The 22,441-nt window shown below is 41.1% G+C and overlaps 1 protein-coding gene across 7 annotated transcripts in view; it reads right to left on the bottom strand.

Annotated features, from left to right (window-relative positions):
• Positions 1–1,005: 1,005 nt before the first annotated feature.
• LOC136441853 (nuclear receptor subfamily 6 group A member 1-like) overlaps positions 1,006–22,441 on the bottom strand; it is a 106,459-nt gene continuing 85,023 nt past the window's right edge. For all 7 annotated transcript variants that reach the window (XM_066438382.1, XM_066438383.1, XM_066438384.1 and 4 more), the window contains 6 exons: positions 22,002–22,049; positions 15,142–15,378; positions 8,974–9,029; positions 8,132–8,674; positions 7,388–7,610; positions 1,006–6,826 (listed from right to left, as the gene is read on the bottom strand). In XM_066438382.1, the coding sequence (XP_066294479.1) occupies positions 6,567–6,826; positions 7,388–7,610; positions 8,132–8,674; positions 8,974–9,029; positions 15,142–15,378; positions 22,002–22,049 (1,367 nt within the window). In that variant the 3' untranslated portion in view covers positions 1,006–6,566. The remainder of the gene's footprint in view (positions 6,827–7,387; positions 7,611–8,131; positions 8,675–8,973; positions 9,030–15,141; positions 15,379–22,001; positions 22,050–22,441) is intronic.

The raw sequence follows: 22,441 nt of genomic DNA, 5'->3' as shown, positions 1-22,441 counted from the left end.
TTAGACAATGGCAGCCAATCAATATTTATCTGAAGGAGCACTTATAGATTACAAACTGCTGTATTCTCACAGATTGAATACTGGCCTTCACCGATTGGTTCATTCATTTCAATATTGACCAATCAGAATCTAACGTCAATTCAGAAAGTTTTTCAAGTTGCAGTTCTACTTTGTCCCGCAGAGCGGCGTTTTTGTAAAGTCGCTAGATTGAAGATAAACTCTCTACGGTAAGCTGCATCTTGCAGTTAAAATGCTTTTTAATGTTCTGTCTTCAAGCCTAAGAATGAAGACAATGGGATTCCAAACCACCTTTAGGGGAAGGGTTCTAAAGATTCAAAGGAAAGATACACTTGTGCTTCAACCCCCAAACTGTATGATGTAAAGATCAATTTCGGTACTGTTGAATGAAATGCTCAATCCATTTCTATGGGGAGGTTTACATGCATTTCAGAATACGTTTCCTGAAATAGTACTGTCTTCTTTTATGGCTTCAGCCTCTGATATTTCTGTGAAATACCAGTGCAAAATATCCTTTTTATGAAATAGTACTGGATGAGTATCTGAAAGATTACATGTGGAATACCCAATCTGTCCTGGCGTGCATAGTCCAGTGGATAGCGATCTTGCCTCTGGAACTAGAAGCCCTGGGTTCGATCCCGGTTGTGTTGCTCACCCGACATGCACACTTCCAGAAAGGTTCGCAGTCCTTAGGACGGGATGTTAAGCCGTGGTCCACTGTTCATTGTGCTTGTCGACAAGAGCTAGGGGAATTTCTGTCTTCTCTGTCACAACCAGTGGAAGATTAGCTCATCTGTTCAATGAGTTCATTTAAGCTAAACTGGTTCGAAATCACTTTCCTTTCCTTTTTTCTAAGATTTAAGAATAAGGCCCCAAAATCTAACAAGCTGTCCGCATCAGCTTCCTCACATGGTAAAAGTTTACATGTGATATTTCTACTATATATCATCACACTACAAAAGGAAACAAAAGTGACAAATTCACAGCTGTTGGTTTCAACTTTTATTCCAACCAATGAAATTAATCACCACAGAATTGATATCCCTCTCCCAGGCTGAGGTCCCCTTGGCTTGTCTACTCTACAGTTCCATTCCAATTGAAGCGAGGAGAAACTGTGGATCAACATTATAAACATGCCTCAAACTTTGGAAATAGAGGTAATAGGTTGTACAGGTGTATTCATGTCGAGTATGTAAATCCTTACATGGTGCTGCAGCATGTAGAGTACAACCCCCCGACAAATAGCCACATCCAGAGAAATAACCTGAGTATCACAATAGTTCTGGTCCCCTTAGCTCTGCTGTGGATATATTTGCAGTCCCTTCTATTCATCGGTCAAGACATCTGATATATAAATGTGGGAGTGTGGAGAGTCGCACTTGTAACTGAGGGACGGTGCAAGCTTTTCCCAACACGGTACAGCCAAGGTTGGATCAGTTTTTCATAGATTAAAAAAGGGCTGAGTTTTTACAGAGCCTGTGCAAAAACTCCATAATTTTCATATATAAAGGACTTAGGAAATGTCTTCGCACTTTCTGTAAAGAGTGCTTTTTTTATCTGGCAAAAAAGTCGATCATTCAAGTGTTGGGAGAAAGCTGCTACCTCCCTACTGGTAAAAAAGATATTGTTATTTGACAATACCTGAGTATAATCATTGACCTATGTAGTATTTGGTATTGAACATCAAGTGACTTACATTGTTGTGGAAGAAACATGAATCTGATTGCCTTCTGTGTATTACTAGTGAGGTCTTGGCACACTTTTGGACCTCCATCCAACACATGACAGAGTATGATTGACTCTTAACTGATCTTGGTACAAGAAAAATAGTTATACCAGTTACTGCCTATGGTACAAATGTCTTGGCTGCTTTGGTCCAGGTACATGACCTTAAAATGATATGGCAACATTGCGTGTGTGCAGAAACTCCCCCTAGCAATACACAGAAAATGTACAGCCATTATGACATGTTTGCTGCAAGTAAATACTGTGATCCCAAAGTTTGGTTGTGACTTTAGACCTCCACACCATAGAATAAATATACTGAAATATGTACACAATGACCATACGTCTCATGCACTGCACAATAATTTACTACGCTTCCAAGTCAAAAACTACCCCGAAACAACCTACAGACCCTAAAGGTACATATTACATATAGATATATTTGATGTGGATTCAATTAGTACAAATATGTCATACACCATTTATATCAATGTTGGAAATCTTAGGATATATAATAATACATCTGATGGGGAAACCAATGGTAAAGTTACTACTACATCGTACTTTCAACGTCCTGTTTATGAAAACCAGCTGGTATGGGGTTTTGAAAATGTCCCCATCTATTTTCAACCTTTCAATATTACATGAAAGACTTCGAATTTCAATCATGTACTTTTGGTTACATGGTACAAATACACTTTTAAAAATGTGACTTTTTTTCTTTGAGCAGAGGTCTGGTTTTCATTGGACAAGGCTTGAGAGTATAGGGTTCTACATGAGGGGAAATAAATAGTTTACAGTACAAGAGGATCACGTGAGGTAGTTACGATTCCTGAGTTTCTGCCTGTAGGAAAGCCAAGTGCCGACTTATTTCTGCTGGGCCAAAGATTCCACGGAACTTATTCCACAACAGATGAAGTTTTTTTAGGCAATATAGGAGACCGAATGGTTTACGTTACAGCAGCTAAACTGGCGTCACCAATGTGTAGTTACTCTGTTTTAGTGGACAACACCAGCAGCAGACTTGCCAGGCACTTACTGTTGTAGTCTTACGTGTTTCTTCAGGGGCATGTCCCCACCTTTCCTACAGACGTCTTGTACAACACCTGGCAGGAACCCTATCGAAGAACGATTCATGGCTGTGTACCCTGATGTCATGTCTGTTTGGCAGCACGAAGCCATGGGATATATTACACAATAGGTCCTCTCCAAGGCACAGGCAGGCTTCATACTGCCACACAGGCACGTCAGGAGTACCACAGGCAACACTAACCATTACCAACAGAAACTGGGAAGAGGGTGGTGGGTGGATGTCATTCCAGGCGACAAAAATACCATACTCTTGAGAAAATATGTGGCATCTCTGAAGGAATTAACAGTTTGTGCTGTATTTTTCATCTTTAGTTTAAGATGTGGAATAAGTACCTGAAACCAAGTCCCCATCACAGAGTTCCCTCAACTCCAACCTACCTCCCTTTGTCACGTGGTACACCCCAATTCTGATAACTGATACAATACCTACTAAGGACTGTACCACAAGACAAGTACAGGAGGGAAAGTCTACTACAACAAAAGCTGTTCCTACAAACATCAATGTTTCCTTTATACACTGCAATCTTATCTGATCCCCTCTTTACATTTAATAGCCACACATTCTGTAAAACCAGAAAATAAGTTGATTCATAACATTTTGCAATGGGGTGTTCAGGGCCAATTGCAATGTTCAAAGGGAGCAGAGAAAAAATTTTGCAGTCACAGGGTGTAAGAAAAGTACACCACCAGATATTGGTGTGCCTTCCCAACTATAGGAATGTATCACTGAGAGGAAGCATTAATTATACATCCAATCAATTTGATCAATAATTAATGATATCTCTCTGGGAAGACCCCTGTGAACTACACATATCATAAGTAGAGTTTTTCCAAGTCCCTGAGTTTTTTGTTTAGATCAGAGGCATGTAGAGCTATATATTTCACCCCAGCTGCATAGAGTGGCATCTAGTGCTGTTGGTTAGACCTTAGTATCAACCCGAGTTGTGTTCACAACAATTCAACAACTATATCTGTGCTTATAATGGGCACTGAACAGCAGATAGTGTTCACAATGGCTACTGAACAGCAGATAGTGTTCACAATGACTACTGAACCGTAGATAGTGTTCACAGTTGGGTGCTGAACAGCAGTAACCATGTTGCCAATGACATTTTAAGTATCTATCCACAAACAATGAATTCAGTCACTGCGTGATAGACAGTGCTTCAAAGTTCTTTTCTTTTTTTCCCCAGTTTGTTGTCCCTGAAGATTGAGCTCACAACTCAGGCTGAGTAAATTGCACACCTTTGCAAAGATAAAGACTTTGTGCCACACCATAACATTTGCATACAAAGTTTTCCATCTGCGAGATACAGTGAGGTGATGGTCTGATATAACATCTCGTTGTTCATGTTTTGTACCTTACTTGCCACCCACTACATGCCATCTGTCAACATTCAATTCTTAACACCTTAACACCATAAACAGACACTTGAACCTCGTGATTGTGCTTAGATGTGAGCCCAAATTGCTGACTGATACAATTTTCTACCACATAAAATGTTTCAATAAAGGCTCCTTCACTTCGTAAGCACAATCATGAGGTCCGAATGCCTGGGTACAATAGTTCGACTTCACATAGCCACTGCATAGGGAAGACACCCAGGTGCCGACCACTGCAACTTAGCAAGACTTTGGTTTTCACAGAAAGCTTCTAACAATCACTCCACTTCCATCTTCCCTACACGAATCATCACTGGTCGTTACGACAGTTTGACCCCTGGGGGCCAGAGACACTTGATTGAAGGACAGGCCCCTCTTTACTTGTTTCACATTTGTACCACATCGCTATTCACCACTGACTACTGCCATCAGCAATTTGAGCCTTTCCAGAAACAGACTTCATTTTTCCATCAAATTTCACAAAAGCATACAAGCTAAAACCATGAGGGCTTGCCCCTTTTGTCCCTGGCATGAAACGTCTCTGCTTTTGCCGTTGAGAAGAAACCTTACTTAAGCTTTGGTATAAACAGCAGCACAAATATTACAACAGCGGCACCTGCAGTGACTTAACCCAACCAACTAACCTTCTTATCAGATATCACCCACAATTCTACCTCCAAAAACAATCGAAGAAGAAAAAAATCAGCGCTAGGAATAAGTACAGGAAAAAAACACTTCTACTAAAGACTAGCTTCGAAACATGAGTTTTCCTGAGAATTATGAAATGAATCAAACACAAGCTATATCACCATGAGCTCTACAGGTTATTACACAAACCGACCTTCATTACGACAAAGATTCCACTACAAATTAAAGAAACCTGAGGAGAAAATGAAACACCTGAAACCCTGAAAGTTCAGTGGATCATCGTGGGCCTAACCACTGGTCCTAAACCCTGATTACCGAGATCGTTAGAAATGACAAAGCTGTTATGGTGCCAATAACGCAAAAATTCTGACTAATAATGCCTCTGGTATCATACAGTACATAGTTCCAAAGTGCTATAGAATAGACTCACTATTTACAATGTATTTCCAGCACTTGCAATTTTACCTGAGAAACATTTTCACTTCTTTTTTTATAACACAGTATCACCCATAGTAAATTCTCTGAATATATCTTCATGATCAAATCTCTTATCAATGATGATTACACTCTTACACCACTGGCAAAGTGGATAAGATGAACTTAACACAGGTCTTCTACTCTCCATAAAGCTCGAGACACAGAGTATAGACCAGTGCTGGGTAGGGACTTTGGTACAATACATATTCACAATGCCTGCCCGACACTGGCCCATACAATTCTCTCTTCAGTACTGGCAATAACTCAGGGCCGTCCATAGTAAAGGCATCGATCAAACTAGATTTTCTCTCCTTCAAATGCCAAGCGAACAATGCTGTCATTCTTTAACCAGAGGCAAAACAATTGGGACTGCTCTACACAACAGGTCCTGCTTATTTTCTCATTGATTCTAGATGAACAGGTCTTGAACAAAATCTTGGCAGGGTCTCTACACCGCTGGTCTCTGCTTAACAGACCGCTCAGCCACACTTCGAGTTCATTTTTGGTACAAGCAACTTAACCTGGCTGATAATATCTCCCTGGTTACATGATTGTAAAGTAAAGAACAACCGGAGCTCGCCTGGCCACGACTTTTCTTCTGACTTCCATAGCAGCCTCAGAAAAATACATTACACCCGCTATAAAAATAGTGTGAAAAAGAGCATGGCAAGGCGAGTCCCAGCGATTTTCTCACCCTCTATATGCCACAATAGAAATCCCCCCAACACTGCCACAGGAACGAGTGCAGAGCACCCTGATTGGCCCCATCCCGCCAGTCAGCAGCAGTGATGCCATGGCAATAAACAAGTCAACTAGACTGTGACAGCACTGGTGGGCACACAAACAACCATCTTATCCTGGCACTCATGAGACTACAGATTTCGCTTCCTGGCATAATAAATTACTACCGTCACTATGGCAACACCCCCAAATTGGCCCCACCTTAGCAACTGCCAGAAGCACAAGCAGCAGTCATGGCAACTTCTAAATGTCATGGCAACTGTCCAGTCGTCGTCAACGACCAGTGCTGTCACAGTGGTGATTTCTAAATTATTATGTCATTTCCTGCCAACTGCCCAGACTTCAAAACTTTTCAAACAGGCCGATGACCGAGTTCTCTCTGCATTCTGGTACAACAGGAGAACTCGGCCACGTGGTTAGGAAAGTGGTGAAGATCGTGGGCGTGTTTTCACAAAGCACTAGGCTGGTGTGGAGCGGCCCTGTCATGCGGACACATGTATGGGCGGGTGTCCGGTGTTGACTTTGCAGCTGTGCATGATTGCCTTGAAGAGGAGGGGGAGGTGCTCAATGGGGATGTCCAGGATCTTGCTGGTGACGTAGCGTATCTCGGGCAGGCACATCATCAGCTCGCGGAAGCGGGTGGGCTGGTGCGGGTACTGCGCCTCGATGTAGTCCTGGCAGGCGTACCAGAAACGCTTGTTCACGCTCTCTATCAACTCAGCATCTCTGAGGTTCTTCACATCTAGAACAGAAAGAAAACAGTTTTCATCAATTGATGAAACCATCACTGATGTTTATCCACATCTAGAACGGAGAGAAAACAGTTTTCATCAACTAATGTAACCATTTCTGAGGTTCTTCACATCTAGAACGGGGAGAAAACAATATTCATTAAGCTTCAGCCTATTAAAGTACCCATTTGGCACCAAATTTTGTAGCATTGGTTATGGGGTCAGTGAGCAGAAGGGAAAAGGTTGAAGAGGCAAAATGGGAAGTTAACTATATATAATACAGATACACAGAAAATAAATTTTTTACTGTCTCTCAAGCTTTTTCAAAGACCAACTGTGAATGCCTGCGAATGATTGATTGAACTGTGAATCTGGAGGAATATAATTCTGTCTCCTTTACCCTAAGTAGAAAATGACATTTTTGGCAGGCAAATTTGGACAGTTGAGTTCCAACCATTACACAATCTTCCAAATAATATCTCTACTCTAGCACAGCTAGAAAACAACTTCACCATTGTACATTTTCAGTACATGTATAACCCTCATGTGCAACGTCAACATCGCATCTTTACCTTGGTTCAAAAAGTTGATGACCTTCATGCAGACAAACTCTTCTTTGGTGATTTTCATCTGGTGAAGTTTCCCTGAGAGGTACATGGTCCGCTCCACGATTTCCATCCCGTCGTCCGAAAACTGTTCCAGCTCCTCATTGGTCGGCTGGTACTTGAGGATGATACTGCCGAACTCCCCGAACAGCTGGGGCTTGTGAACACACAGGGCTGACAGGAAAGAAATCTGGACATGGGGGAGACAATCTGGATATTAGACATTGTATGGAAGAAGAGCTGAGAAGATGAAGAAGTTAGCATTAGCACAAACTCTTTCTTTTCTTCAAAAATGTTACCTAGCTCCCCACTTATACACTTAGGCTAAAGGTCACATAAACTACGAAAAATCTTCCTGTGAAAACTGGAAAAACAAATAGTGTTCCATATCCTTGAAGTACAATTTAGAGCTGGATATTGTTTTCAAAATAAAAAAAACTGCTGAATTAACAGGATATACATCAATAGACTGATCCTAACTGTCTATAACTATTACTATTATTAGCAGTTCAACCAATTATCGCATGGCAGTTAGTGGTTTGAACAATGAGACTGCATGTCCGTCAAATAGTTGCACTTTTATGTTGTATTTCGGCATTGTTAGCAAGGTGGGTGGGGCTGTGCGATCCATCTATAGTTTTGCCTCTTGTAGGCAATACCATGTATCATTGAATGTGAAGTGATTTAGACAGTTAACATGACTCTACCCACCTCATGCCATGTGTTGGTCAGGAGTGTGGACAGGTCGGATATGGAGATCTCGGACAGGAATGGCAGCTTTTTGATCCAGGTGATCTGCCTGAACAGCATCTCATCGGCAATCTTGCACAGCAGGCAGAACAGCTCGTGCTTGGAGACCTCGTAATCGTCCTCCACCATGATGGAGGTGTGCAGCGGGTCAAAGTCCTCCGCGCGGAGGAGTTGGTCCAGTAGCGTGGCCGACTGCGGGTCCAAGTGGCCCATGCTGGTGGGGATGGCCATGCTGTGCGCGTTCCCGTAGCTAGGGAGTCCTGGCATATATGTATTACTGCCCTGAGATTTGTCTGCCAAAACTCCCTGGCTGAGGGAACCGTAGTTGAGGGAGGAGAGGTCCAGCCCCCCCACCCCGTTTAGACCTTGTATGCCCCCCATGCCGTTTGCCTGGGCGGAGAACGATAGCGAGCCGTCTGCGTTTGTCGTCGAGCTTGCTTCCTGTTGCTCCTCCTCCTCAAACTCCTTGCCCGACATGATCCTTTCTATCTCTTCCTCTGATATCTGAGAACACACAAAAGGCAACAATGTCTTAAATACACTTCTCAAACCAAGGAACTTTATTACAACATATTGCACGTACATGCATAGGTACCAAGTACAAAATAACGTTGTATGCTACTTGACCATTGTCTCTCTACATGTATAAATGGACAGTAATAGACACAGCGATTTCTGGGAAAGCATGTTATACTATTTCTAGATTAGTATTTTTTTTTTAGTATTAGCAATGATGAGATATGCTCTGGACTGGACTTCTGTTACATTGTTTAGTAGGAGACAAATTTGTTCATGTTCCATACCTCCACAGGCCCGATACTTTTGTTCCTTCCTCCAGGCATCCCATCTTCCCTGATGGCTGGAAGAACAGAAGAAGAGTCGTAAGATCAGAGACAGTGTGAAGATATCATTAGCAACAACATACAATTCAAACTCTGTTGCATCAATGTACAGTGCACCAGCTCCTTCAAACAGCTGAAAATGGAACTGCAGAAGCTTGCCTTCTTCCACCTATCTGTTTGGACAGGGAACTGCAGGCTTTGTGGATCAATGCCCTCACCATACAGGGTTCAGTCAAGGTCTTGCTCAAGCAGGTATTTATCTGGGTGTGCCTACATGCTGTAGGCTACATGCTTTGGTTGTTGTCTGCCTATCTCTTCATCAGTAGGTACTAAGCTAGCTTACAATAAATAACTTTTAAACCATGACTTAGAGATAAATGATGCAAATATTTTTCATAATCACCACTGTTAATTGATGAATGAAACTTGAGAAAAATGTGCGTTCTCTGAAGTGGAAGTGGTATGGCAACTGCAGGCCATCACATGTGCATGCATGCACAGCATAACTGCGTGACTAATCATCTTTTGGATGAAAAGGACCATTGATCCCGAATGTGAATTGTACGGCCTGACGCATCAGGTGATGGCTGCTAGGCATGACCTTCTACTTGCAATTAAGGCCAAACTGTGTTCACCTGTGCATGACTCCATTGTTAAGTTACTGGTAAAATGGGCGTGTTAGAAGCACATGACTTTTAGTAACTCTTTACCAGCAAAATGGAAGGTGAAGGTGATAGATAAAGGTGACATTGATAACTTTACTCCTCGAATCCCACAAGTGGTTTAATATTTGGAGAAGATAATGTTACAACCAGTGAAACGTTAGGATACACAGCAGGGCACAAAATGTCCCAGTGGAGTTCTCTTCTCGGAAAGCCTAACTGTCAAGGTTGCCATTTAATTACTAAGCGACACGCATCATTTACATTCCTTGCCTTTTTCCTTATCCCCATGGATATCATAAGTGTCCTGATGCTTTGAAACTTGGACGAGAATAGCTGGCCGCACCGACTTGTAAGAGTGGGTTATTTTCTATCAAGTTTAGTTCATGTTTGTTTGTGAAGGGTCAATGACCCCTGGCGACCGGTACAGTAAATGTAGATCAGGGCAGGTAAACACACGCCCAACGGAGTCTGCTTTTTCCCTTTTACACATTTTTATGCCAGTGGGATCGTGGGATTACAGTCTACGTTCGGGTACATGTCCAGAATAGCAGGTTTGCAGTAAAAAGGGTACGAAACAAATACTGTACAGCAAAATTTAACTCATGACTCATGTCACACTCAGTCAGAAGGCTAGTGACCAGCATAGACCTTGGCATTTTGATTGTGTGCCAGAATTGCCAAGTCACAGTGAACAGTGCCATGGCCATTAATAACCATGAAGTCATAAACAGTTATTTATTGAGCAGGAGCACATGATATGTTCTATTGACTGCATCGTACATCAACACATAAAACATTCTCATTACATAGCATATATAGTAAATATGTATGTTGAAAATTGGCAAAAAGGAGAATTGACCCATATATGTGTATTTTCCTACATTCTGTAGTGAAATCATTTACTATTTGAGCATTTACAAAACTCATTATCAATTCTGCTATGCAAATGATTTTGATGAAAATGAGTCCGTTGACCTCCAAATGATGCATAGGAATGGGCGAATGAATCTATTCATAGCTGTGTAACCAATCATTTTAATGGCAACTGCGAAGGTCGCAGACAATTTTTGGTTGTTTTTGAATGATGAATAAAGATTATTTAACAGTCAGGAGGACATCTCAATGTTCCCAGTTTCTCTCAGTTTATAGTAAAAAATACAGCCTTTTTACATTAAGTTCATTGTCTTATGATCACTCATTGCCGTCTTTATGTTGCTTTGTATCATATTATATCTGGCCATACGGGTGGAAAATTGTGTATTCCAATTCACTTCAAAATCTCTTAATGTAACAGCTAAACTTACGATCTGTACAGTCTTTAAAAAAAAAAGGGTCAAAGTTGACTGTGCCATGGGCCTGTATTTTATTGGTCCGTACTTTGTTTGTGTGGAACGTGACACCCATGGGTACCAGCCTACAGCACACTGGGCAACAAGCCAGGTTACAGGTCACCTATCTAAAACATCAATGGCGGAGCACTAGTGCAGTTGGTTCTGTCTGGCACTTTGCCATACCAAAGCCATTTTGGGGAAATGAATCCTCTGCACTATCAAGGTGCATAAACTTGCAGTGATTCATTCTAACGAACAACATGTTGACCAAGTAGCTCTTTTTCAGCCATGATTTAACAGAAATAGACTTTTTTCTCGGGACCAGCATTTACCTGGTGCAGTGGTACAATCCGCGGGAAATTTGAACTGCGCACGTTGCACGTGATTCAGTTCACTCCCTAAAAGACGTTGGTTTGTCAGGTTCACTTTAGACACTACTTCTAAGTATCATGGCATGACCTCAAGATTATAACTCAGGCACACACAGAGGTGGCATTGTCTATAGGAATATATGTTTAAGTTCAACAGCACATATCAAGTCTAGACAGGGCTTATATGTTGTAACTTGGATGACGGCCAACTTGACAGGGCTTAGACCAAACCCATCCGAGACAATTCAAGCCCTTTCTGCGGACAAAGAATAAATCTCTGTTGTTTGGCTTCCATTATGAGACATGCTGAAATGTTCCTTAGTCAAATTTCAACAACGGCATGTGTGTCACTGTCCTACCTCACTCCTGAGATGATATGAAAATCATGTTTCAGATGTCACGTTCACGAGTAGATATGGTGTACATGTAAATATGAACCTTGCACCGAGCACTAGTCTGGATATACTGTGATGTGTTTGACTTTACGGGTAGAGAGACGCAAGTCCGCATGTCTGCATACCCACACGCACGTCCCCACACACGTTCACATTGCATGTCACGTCCGCTATCACGTTCACCCGCAAGTCCACATGTCCGTATACCCATACGCACGTCCCCACACACACGTTCACATGCATGTCACGTACTCCATCACGTTCGCCCCCCAAGCATGTTCGCAGGCACGTTTACACGCCTGTCTCAATCTCAGTGGGTCACTCCCAACCACTCCTCCTGGGGCATGACTGGGCTAGGGGAATGACCGCTGTAGACAACATCTACTTCCACACCACTTAACAGAAAGGCTAGAAACATTAAAATGTTTAATTTTCAGTCAGTCACAAAACTATTTGGTTCAAGGCTCTCATTCCCAAATTTAGCAGTCTCATCATTGGAATGCACAGACAATGGCCAGGGTCATTAGCTCAAGGTACAGATCCATGTGAAACTACATTATGGTCCCATTCTTTCTGTTATTATCCGATGTCTAAATTGGCCAACAACAATACAACAAAACGGGTTCTGAATCAGTCACTATCAGGAAGATGATCTTAGGCCGAACAATTTTCTTAGAGATTCTTGATGACTTTGGCACTACCAGATATACCTGGCAACTGAGTGTAAGGAGAGAAGTTCTGCAATCCTCCGTTATCAGGTTCCACTCACGGAGAAGGCAAAGTTCAAAAACAAAATTAAGGCACCTTCACTTTAAAGCCCAAGTAACCTGGAATAACCATGTATGTGCCAAAGCAAAGGGCGAAGTCCACATGTCCTAACATGACTTTCTAGAACTTTGTACAAGTACAACATGACTGCACTCCAGTTGACTTGCCTAGCTACCAGACAATGGAATTGACACTTTGAACTTGTTTTCATGTCTGTGCCCCTTGCTATCCATGAACAGGGCATTTAGTAGGTAAGAGGGGGCGGTTTGCAGGTTATTGTCCTAAGGGGTCAGCTGAGGTGAGAATAGTCAGTGTCATGCAACATCCAAAAGTCAGTTAAGCATGTTTGAACTACTGGAATTTTGTTGTTTATGAGTTGTGCTTTGGTCTGGTTTTTTCATGTTTGAGTCTAAAACAAATTTGTTTATGTAGATTTTTTGCAACAAAATCGTATGGGTATGACTACAACAAAAGTCATCAAGGTAGCTTTCAAGTAAGAAATTCCTTCTACCAAGTGTAAGAATTTTTCAGTCTCTTAAAGAGGCTTCTAGAACACCTGTAGGTTCTATATTTGGACTTGAAAGATGATGAAGGAACGCGAAGATCGTGCTTTGTATGGTAAACAATGCAGGTGTCAAGGGAAAGGTCACCACCTTATGAAACGTTCTCAAGGTCGTCTTGTTTACACCTGAGCAAGTGAACTGGTACATAATGTGGAGTTCACGTGTGCGGGGGGAGGGGGGCACAGGTGGAGGGTCGGAAGGAATGGTAGATCAGCACTTCAATTTCATAGTCTGTAGATGGCTTGTAAGGCCATGTTGATTAAAGATGACATCCACGCAAGCTTCAACTTTCGTCCGTTTCCAAAAAAAAAAAAATTCTTGGCCATACTGTAAATTGTAAAAAGGAGCTGCAAATGATAAAATACATGCTGTAAATTGCAATTGCAAAAAATATTTCAGAAACCGGAAAATAACGTCGTAGAATGCCAAAGTCAGTTCAAAGAAGAAGTTTTGAAAGAACAAAAATGAAGAATCTATATTTTGGTATACCATACTCTGTGTGTTTTGTTCATACTTCCCGACCAGGTAGATTTCATAATGAAGGCAAATTTTCTAGCCAAACTTTTTTTCAATCAGTTTTGGGGTACCCAGTCGTTGTCATCCATAAAATCAAATCAACATGGCCTAGGTAATACAGGGTACCACTATCTAGAAAGACAAGGAATAAACTGAAAAGCTACAAATTTTCATTTTCAAAAATAATCAATTTATGTCTTGAAGCCAGGTTACAATACTTACATGTATAATTTTTTTGCTACAGTAATCAATGCTACACTCAGACACACAGACACATGCATACACAGACAGACATATATGTAAACAGAGACACACACACACACATGTGCGCGTACGCTAACACACAGACATACTGCTATTGGACCATCTGGAGAGCCACAAGTTGAGGTATTTTCCGCGGTGTCCATTCCACTGCTGGAATGAGACCTGCGTGCAAGGACGAGAAATTTCCACCTGTGGAATAGTGGTGGATGTTTTATTCATGCATTCATTAAAACTGACCACCTGGTTGTAAGGGCAGAAAATGTAAACAATATACTAGTACTCCATGTATGGAGTATATTGTATGTACAGTTATATTATAGCTGGTCAGTTTTAATGAATGCCTGAATAAATCATACACCACTATTCCCGGAAATTTCTGTTCATGGCACGAAGGTCTTATTCCAACATTTACTCAGTGCTCATAACTTAGTGTACATATACTATGTATAGTAGAGTCACCCGGTGTGCATTAACATTATATCACATTATGTATGCTTTTTTGCCAACTGCAAGCCCTTATTCTTTGCGAAAGCATAGCCATTTGGGTTACATATTGTACAATTCTGTCTTTTGTTCTATATAGCCAGGCAGAAAGCCCAGGCACACCAAAAGAACTTTGAAAAAGACAGTTTCCTATAATGACTGTTTTGGAAAAGAGAAAAACCCAAGGTTGGATAAAATTCTAAAAATTTCAATAATCCATTATATTTATATGTTTGTTTTGAAAGAAGTAGGTCTTGAAGACCTACGTGTTTCCTATGATTTATTGTCAATTCCTAGGCAAGCATTTCAGAGTAACTCTCCACTTGGCTTTATTGTTTTCTTTTGGCCTTTTTTCAAACAATAGGATTATGTGGTTTTGTGCAGGAAGCCAAGACAAAGTCATTGTTATGTTACTACTACAAACTGTCAATAAACTGAAGGCGACAGTTACTTTTCAACTCAGGGTGGCCGTAACCTTATATAGACCTTCTACCTCAAAAGCAGGTGTACCCTTGCAGTTTGGCTTTGTGTTATTTTGATGGTCTTGCATTTGATCCCTTTTCAAAGGTACTGACACAACTGAAATCCCTACATGATTCTTTAGAGGCTTTCACAGATCATATCCCTCTCTGGTACATGCTGTTAAGGAAATTGTGTAAAAACGTTGGTGTGACTAAATGTGAGCGCTAATGTCTGACATGTAAAAAAAAGCAAGCAAACCTTTTTCAGCTTGACACATTTAATCACAATGTTTAGGAGATGAAGCGACTTACCTTTTCTGTTCATGCCCATCTGTAGGCACTTGAGCAGACGGCAGTACTGGCAGCGGTTGCGCTGCTTGCGCGACATGACACAGTTCTTGTTCCTACTGCAGCGGTAGACTCGTTTGTTGCAGATGCTGCGTTTGAAGAAGCCTTTGCAGCCCTCGCAGGAGACGATGCCGTAGTGCAGACCCGTGGCGCGGTCCCCGCAGATCAGACATGTCTTGTCCCCAGGTTTTCCTTCCCCCACTGAAAAGGCAGGAGGGAGCTGTTTTTAGTGTCTGTTATACAGAGGGTAACAGGCAACAGTTACTGTGCTTTGTTTTCCAGATGGTAACACAAATGTCAACAGTATTCCCCTCCATATTAATCAGAGAGCAGGGTAAACTGATAAACAGTGGTACAGGGACATAAGACACTTTTTCTTTTTTTCCACATTTCTCTAAAGAAGAAATAGTAAGTGTAAGTGGATGAGTGAGTGTGAGAATGAATCTATGCTTAATTTTTATTCATTTATTTACGCTGCCTCAAGTTGCTCAAGGACAATAAAGATTTCACAACAAACAGCATGTCCTGTTGACTGTAATATTCATCCACAAACTTGTAGGGAGGTACAAAAGAGGAGATTTTTAAAAAAAAGACTTGAAAATTAACAGTCAGGGGAGAAGAAACTTCCTGAAATAAATCATATCATTTTGCAACAGGATCTTTTAAATAATTTTCTTGTCAGTATTGTACTGATCACAAAATGTACAGCATTTCACAGTAGTCTTGATAGTTTCTTCAAGGGACTTCTCCATTTGTGGTGACTTCTTAATAGGTGCAAGCTTTGTTTTGTTTCACTCCCCATTCAGTATTCTTCCTGTCTGGGTGGAAAAGGACAACATAATGTGTCGTTATCCAACATATCAACTTTACATGGCCGAAGATGTATGTGTGTGCAGATCCTGTCTGACTTCAGCTATCAAACCATCAGATCTCATCCTAAACAAGACGAAGCAAACTAGATGAAACGAACTATTGCCACATCATTGCTACATGTCAGGGTCATCTCAGGTCTCTTGTCTGTTGCTAGGACCCCCCCCCCCCCATCCACACCCCATCTCTGCAAGGTCTCACTGTTGCTAGTCATTGTTCCCCCATCCACACCCCATCTCTGCAAGGTCTCACTGTTGCTAGTCATTGTTCCCCCATCCACACCCCATCTCTGCAATGTCTCACTGTTGCTAGTCATTGTTCCCCCATCCACCCCCCATCTCTGCAAGGTCTCACTGTTGCTAGTCATTGTTCCCCCATCCACACAACATCTCTGTAAGGTCTCACTGTTGCTAGTCATTGTTCCCCCATCCACACCCCATCTCTGCAAGGTCTCACTGTTGCTAGTCATTGTTCCCCCATCCACACCCCATCTCTGCAAGGTCTCACTGTTGCTAGTCATTGTTCCCCCATCCACACCCCATCTCTGCAAGGTCTCACTGTTGCTAGTCGTTGTTCCCCCCCCCTCCCATCCACACCCCATCTCTGCAAGGTCTCACTGTTGCTAGTCGTTGTTCCCCCCCTCCCATCCACACCCCATCTCTGCAAGGTCTCACTGTTGCTAGTCGTTGTTCCCCCCCTCCCATCCACACCCCATCTCTGCAAGGTCTCACTGTTGCTAGTCGTTGTTCCCCCCCTCCCATCCACACCCCATCTCTGCAAGGTCTCACTGTATCTATATAGCCAAATAACCACCCTTCAGAGTAACACACCAGCTTCGCAGGTACGCGGCACGGCAGCAGCTGGTTATATTACACTGAAGGATCTGCCACACCTGGTCTTAGCACATCTGACTGCGAGCCTTCTTTAAAGCAATCTAGTGAGTATTTGACTGTACTGTTATTGCTTTGCTACCTCTCTTTAGATCCACTTGGCCAAATAACGTTGTTATTAATAATTTCGGATTCAACAGCTCTCCACAATTTGTGACTGTACGGAACTGAAACTAGTTCACAAATCTAGTTCAGAGGAGTGGGACAGAAAGGGTCTGACCACATCTTTTGAGAGTGCATCACAAATGGCCGAGACCTCTCGAGAAGCCCATCACACGACTCTCTAGCCAGGGATAAGGACTCTGTTGCTCATGCACTAAGTGTGCCGCCCGGCGTCATGGGAACAAAACTAACCTTGGGACACCTGAAGCCGTCTATATCAGACATCGAAAATCCAAACTGAAAAAATTTTTAGGATTTGAATTCAATAAAACCTTTGAGAGTAGAAAAAGTCGAGCCATGATAAAAAAAATTTAAGAATTTGTAAGGACAACATTTATAGAGAGGATATACAGGGGATTTCAATCTCATGTATACCATGTCGAAATCTAGCAATGTTATGGACGATAGTAAAATAGAACATCAGTATTGGGCACATATAAAGAGTAACCACACGCACAATACTTCACCCATCAGTGACCTAAATTTACCTATCACTTTTCAAATAGTGTCTATGTTCAAATACAACAGAATTTCTGTCATTTCAATATTCTTTTCACATTGGATGAAAAAATATTATTAGGATGCAAAAAAAACACAGGAATTTTAGCTGAGTGATAGGAAACATCATCAGGGCTGTTCTATATAAATATTCTCTCAATATACATGTTTTTTTTTCAATATTGCAGGGTGTTAGAAATTTTATATGCTTTCTGTAAATACACTTACTTGTCCTACCAGGTATTACATCATACATGTTTTACATGACTTTTACTATGGCATTTAGTGTATGATTTACCTGCTCAATCAGATGAACACAAAAAAATACCTGAGGATTATTCTACCCTATCATGTGAGGTTTTACACCCGTTGTCAAGCTGACCTTATACGAAAACTACTGAACAACCTTGAACTACTAATAGTATACAGGTCTTAAAATGTAAACATTGTCCTTTTGGCATCTTGTAGTAGCATCAAATGATCTCTAGTGTAGGTGAAAAATATCAGAAGACCAGATACAGCTCTGTTCATTTTGAGCCAGTTGAAATTAGTAATATTCGAATACATTGTACTCAGTCCCATCTGTCACCTGTGTGAGCATTACTGTCTATACCTACCTGACCTACATTGTAAAGGCCTACCTGTGATGTAGCTAGAGTATCCATAGACAAGTTGACCGACACCAAAGTTCAATAATTTGATAGCCATTATGCTGTACTTGTCTCTCTCTGTCTGCAGGTAAATGTGTTTACCAACTGCTAGAGCATGACCACCATTCAACGCACAAGGTCAATAGACCGTGTGTTGTCCTACGTGCCTTTGGGCATTAGCCTTCACCACATTAGATATGCAAATACATAATTGAGCTTGGAGCAGTCCCGCCCATTTTTGACAGACAACCACCACCCATGACCACAGAGCGCTGCCAGTCACCTATTGAAACATGTGAATCATTGACACGTTTGTGGCCAAAGGCAAACGTTGAATACCGTGTCCTCAAATGGCCGAAACCCAAGAAGCCGTAAATACTTAAAGCAGAACTGTTGAACTTGAAAGAGGATCTAGCTTCTTTACCACCTCTCACAAAAGCATGTTATGGCTCAGGTGTATATCACACAGCACTACTTATTTTGGGCAGAAATGCATGAAGGCCATTGTTGCAGTAAACATGGCCTCCTGCCAAGAAATGCGTAAAAAAACTATGCCAAGTAACATACTCTTCTCCTCTGAACTCTGTGCGAACTGAATCTGCGGTCATTCCAAAAGCCAAGTGGCTCCACATGTACTTTGTACAGCAAATCTCAAAATCAATGCTATAAAACTATTAATAGACCGCACAGTCACCACGACAAGATCAGTTTCATGATGTGAACTGTACATTTCGAAGTCCACGGAAGTTCAAACTAACAGCATAGTAACGTAGTAACGTCAAGAACCATTTTGAGACACAACACTCGTGATTTAAATAACACAATGACTAAGTAATACTCAATCCAACCTCTGGTTATGCATGCCAACTACCAAACCATAAATTTCCTGAATATCCCCTTGATTTTATACGTAACCAAAAACCTGACAACTTGTACAACCATCAAATTTAACATCGGCTCCATTGTCGGTCATTGTCCTTACATGACCTTCTGTCCATTTTTGTCTTCTGCTCGCCAAGAAGTTGACATGACCACTTGTATAATGTCTTTGCAGATAAATGCTTACAAAAATACTATTTTTGCAGTTTGCTGGAGGCTTATGCAGTATTTCTATATTTAAATCTCTGCATATTTCTGTTTTTTAAAAGTACAGAATAGATTGGCGGTACATGAAAGTCACGCTCACCACCGCAGAAATTGATCGAACAACATAGCGGCTGATACAGTTTCTATTATTAGATATATCTGAACGTTTCATCCGTTATTGGCTACGCTTGTTACAGATGGATTCTGAGAGACACCATTACAAATTGATGCTCTTTTGTTTCAACATAGCTCTATTAAAAACAGCCGTAGAAAAACCCTATTATAACGTGTTAAAGAAATATTAGACTGTAGTGGAAACTCCTGTCTGTTTTATTCTTGCAATGCATCCAGCGACATCAAGTCAGAACGTACTATGATAAGGTCCAGAATTACCGTCATTTGAGCATGGATATAGGCAAGCTAAGGTTTTATGCTTATCATGCAAAACATCATATTCCATGGAAAAATATATAGAACTAGACGATTTTGATTTACGCTCAGCAAGTAGCAAAATTAGAATTAGTGCCCACTCCCTTGAAATATAGAGAGGGCGGTACAAAAACTTACCAGTGTACCAAAGAACTTGTCAATACTGCATGTCAAACACGGTGGAAGACTAAACATATTTTATTTCAAATTGCTCCGTCTACAATCAAGAAAGAAAGGGGCTGTTTAAAGAGGCCACCAAATTCCATCCTAATTTTTCCACATTTACAAACAAAAAGAAAACTACTCGCCTCTTCGTTAGTCTTCCACTGTCTCGGAAAAAGAAGTTAAACCCAATAATTTAGAATTTAGTGTCAGTATTTAGACTAGAAAAGTAACATGTTATATTGTTACCCATTGTCTGTCCTGTCCGTCCTTTCATGTTACATGTACTTGCCATTAGCCTACGGGCAAAAACTTGCAATAAACTTTCACTATAAACTTTCACTATTACTAGAAATGGCACTAGAAAAGGAAATAGTACAACGTAGTCTTTCTAACGGATGTTAATTTGGCAGCACGTCATACAAATTTTGGTTTTTGTAACCAAAAATGTGTTGCTGCCGCCAGCGACTGCGCGTTACCCACTAGCTGTAACAACAGCCAATCAGAGTGTAGCGTGAATACATCATATGCAATGCATTTTGGGCATTTAACACATGACCGAAATGGTGGCGGTTGAGAAATTTGTCAATGTTACTCTGTATTTCACGGGATAAATGCTGACAAACAAACTTAAGTCGTTTTCTGGGGTCTTACATGAAAGCTACACGAAACTAGCCAACCCTTGATTATGTGAAGACAGTATTTCTTACAGTTAGGTAAAAACATTCAAATATTTTTAAATGAACAATATTTCAACAGGTCTGGTGGGATGGGGTCAGAGAGGCTTCAACAATCCCAAAAAATTAAATCTTCAAATTCAATTTTCTTTAAAATATCAGTCATTTTGATCAGAAAACAGTGCCATGAATCACATGTCACATCATTCATGTCTAATAGGGCAGAAAAATTAGTCTTTAACAAAAACACACAGCATATGGTGCAAAAAAAGAGTCTATTTTCCCTTGCACCTAGACTGAGTGGTCTGCTACATTGATCACTAAGAACTTTCAAGTTCTCATTTTAACTGATGTAAAAAGCCAAAGGGCAGTTATACTGGCTAAACAGACACAGAAAAACACTGTGGTACTACACCAATTATCTCTGATGCAACGGCAAAAGCCTTGGGTCAAGATGATCTAATCCATCAAAAAAGTTGCCAAACCTGATCTACCCATGAAGCCAGCCTTTCTGCGCACAATATGGCTGAACGTGCGCACGTGGGTAGTCATGAATACAGGGTGGGGCCAAAGATTATACCTAAATGTCCACATACAGACGAAATATTTGAAAACCCATCTGCACAAAATGTCTGCAAGAATATTAGTGAAGTTCTCATTAGAAGACACAATCTTTGCCTGATAATGACCTTTAACCCCTTATCTTTATCATTATCAATGCACCAGCAGTCAACTGGAAGCCAAATCCAATGTTATCAAAATCTGGGTGCAACACTACAACCATGCCTATTCAAACATCCATTTCATTTTTCTGTCCTGTTTTTATCCACTTAACTGATGGATTGGCCTAGTGGGTCGAGTTTTTGCCTTGCATATGGCTTGTCTTGAGTTCGATCCCCGCCTGAGTCATACCGAAGACTCTAAAAATGGTACATACTGCTTTCTCTGCTTAGCACTCAGCATTTGGGAAAGAGTATGGCAGTTAAACACACATCTTTACCAGAAGACTAGCCCCCTGCTGTAGTGACTGCACAAAGTTGTGTGTCCCAAGCAACAGGTGGTTCCAGAACCGACAATCCTTGCCCCGTAAGCAGCCAGGAATATATCATTGTATGAAAAACCAAATAGTACACCACACAAGATTTTCTTCATTTACAATATGAAAATTCAAACTCTATGCTTTAACAGAATGTAGAAGAATGAAAAACGGTCTCGATGACTGGATAACTTAAGGATCCTTTTACTCTTAATTCAAGAAAATGTCATACAAGTACAGATAATCACAAGTGTACATGGTAAACAATAAACTACAGAAAAAACAGGACAGCTACTTCAGTCGCGATGAATAAAGATGATTAGAACTAAAATTAAAAGTACTGAACCAAGAACAACAAACTTACTGTCAGGCGTCACTGGAAGGTTCCATGAGTTTCCATCCATGACAGGGACTGCAGAAGAGGATGAAAACAAAATCATGATTAAAACGTCCCAACTTCACACAATCTTGCAGATCATTGCTCTCCACTAGCAACACACTTTGTTCTCTCCTGTATGGCCCAGGTTCTGAATTTGCGATAGAATTTACTGAAGTGATACAGTGGTATGATAGGCTGTTGCACCCAGCTGACTGGGGGATTTAATCTGTTTGTTATATTATTCTTAAATATTTCTAAATCTTGAATCAATTTTTGTTGTTGTTGCTTTTCAGTTCAGTCGCCTCTACAAAAGAAGTTACAATTGATGTTCATTTTTTCTATTCATCTGAATGATCAAAATCTTCCGTCGAGTTTGGCGCGCAGCGAACGTGGGTGGTGAGGTCAACCTTCACAAAGGAAATGCC

The sequence above is a fragment of the Branchiostoma lanceolatum genome, chromosome 9, assembly GCF_035083965.1.
Source record: "Branchiostoma lanceolatum isolate klBraLanc5 chromosome 9, klBraLanc5.hap2, whole genome shotgun sequence".
Lineage (NCBI taxonomy): Eukaryota > Metazoa > Chordata > Leptocardii > Amphioxiformes > Branchiostomatidae > Branchiostoma > Branchiostoma lanceolatum.
This window is presented reverse-complemented; position numbering and strand designations above follow the sequence as displayed.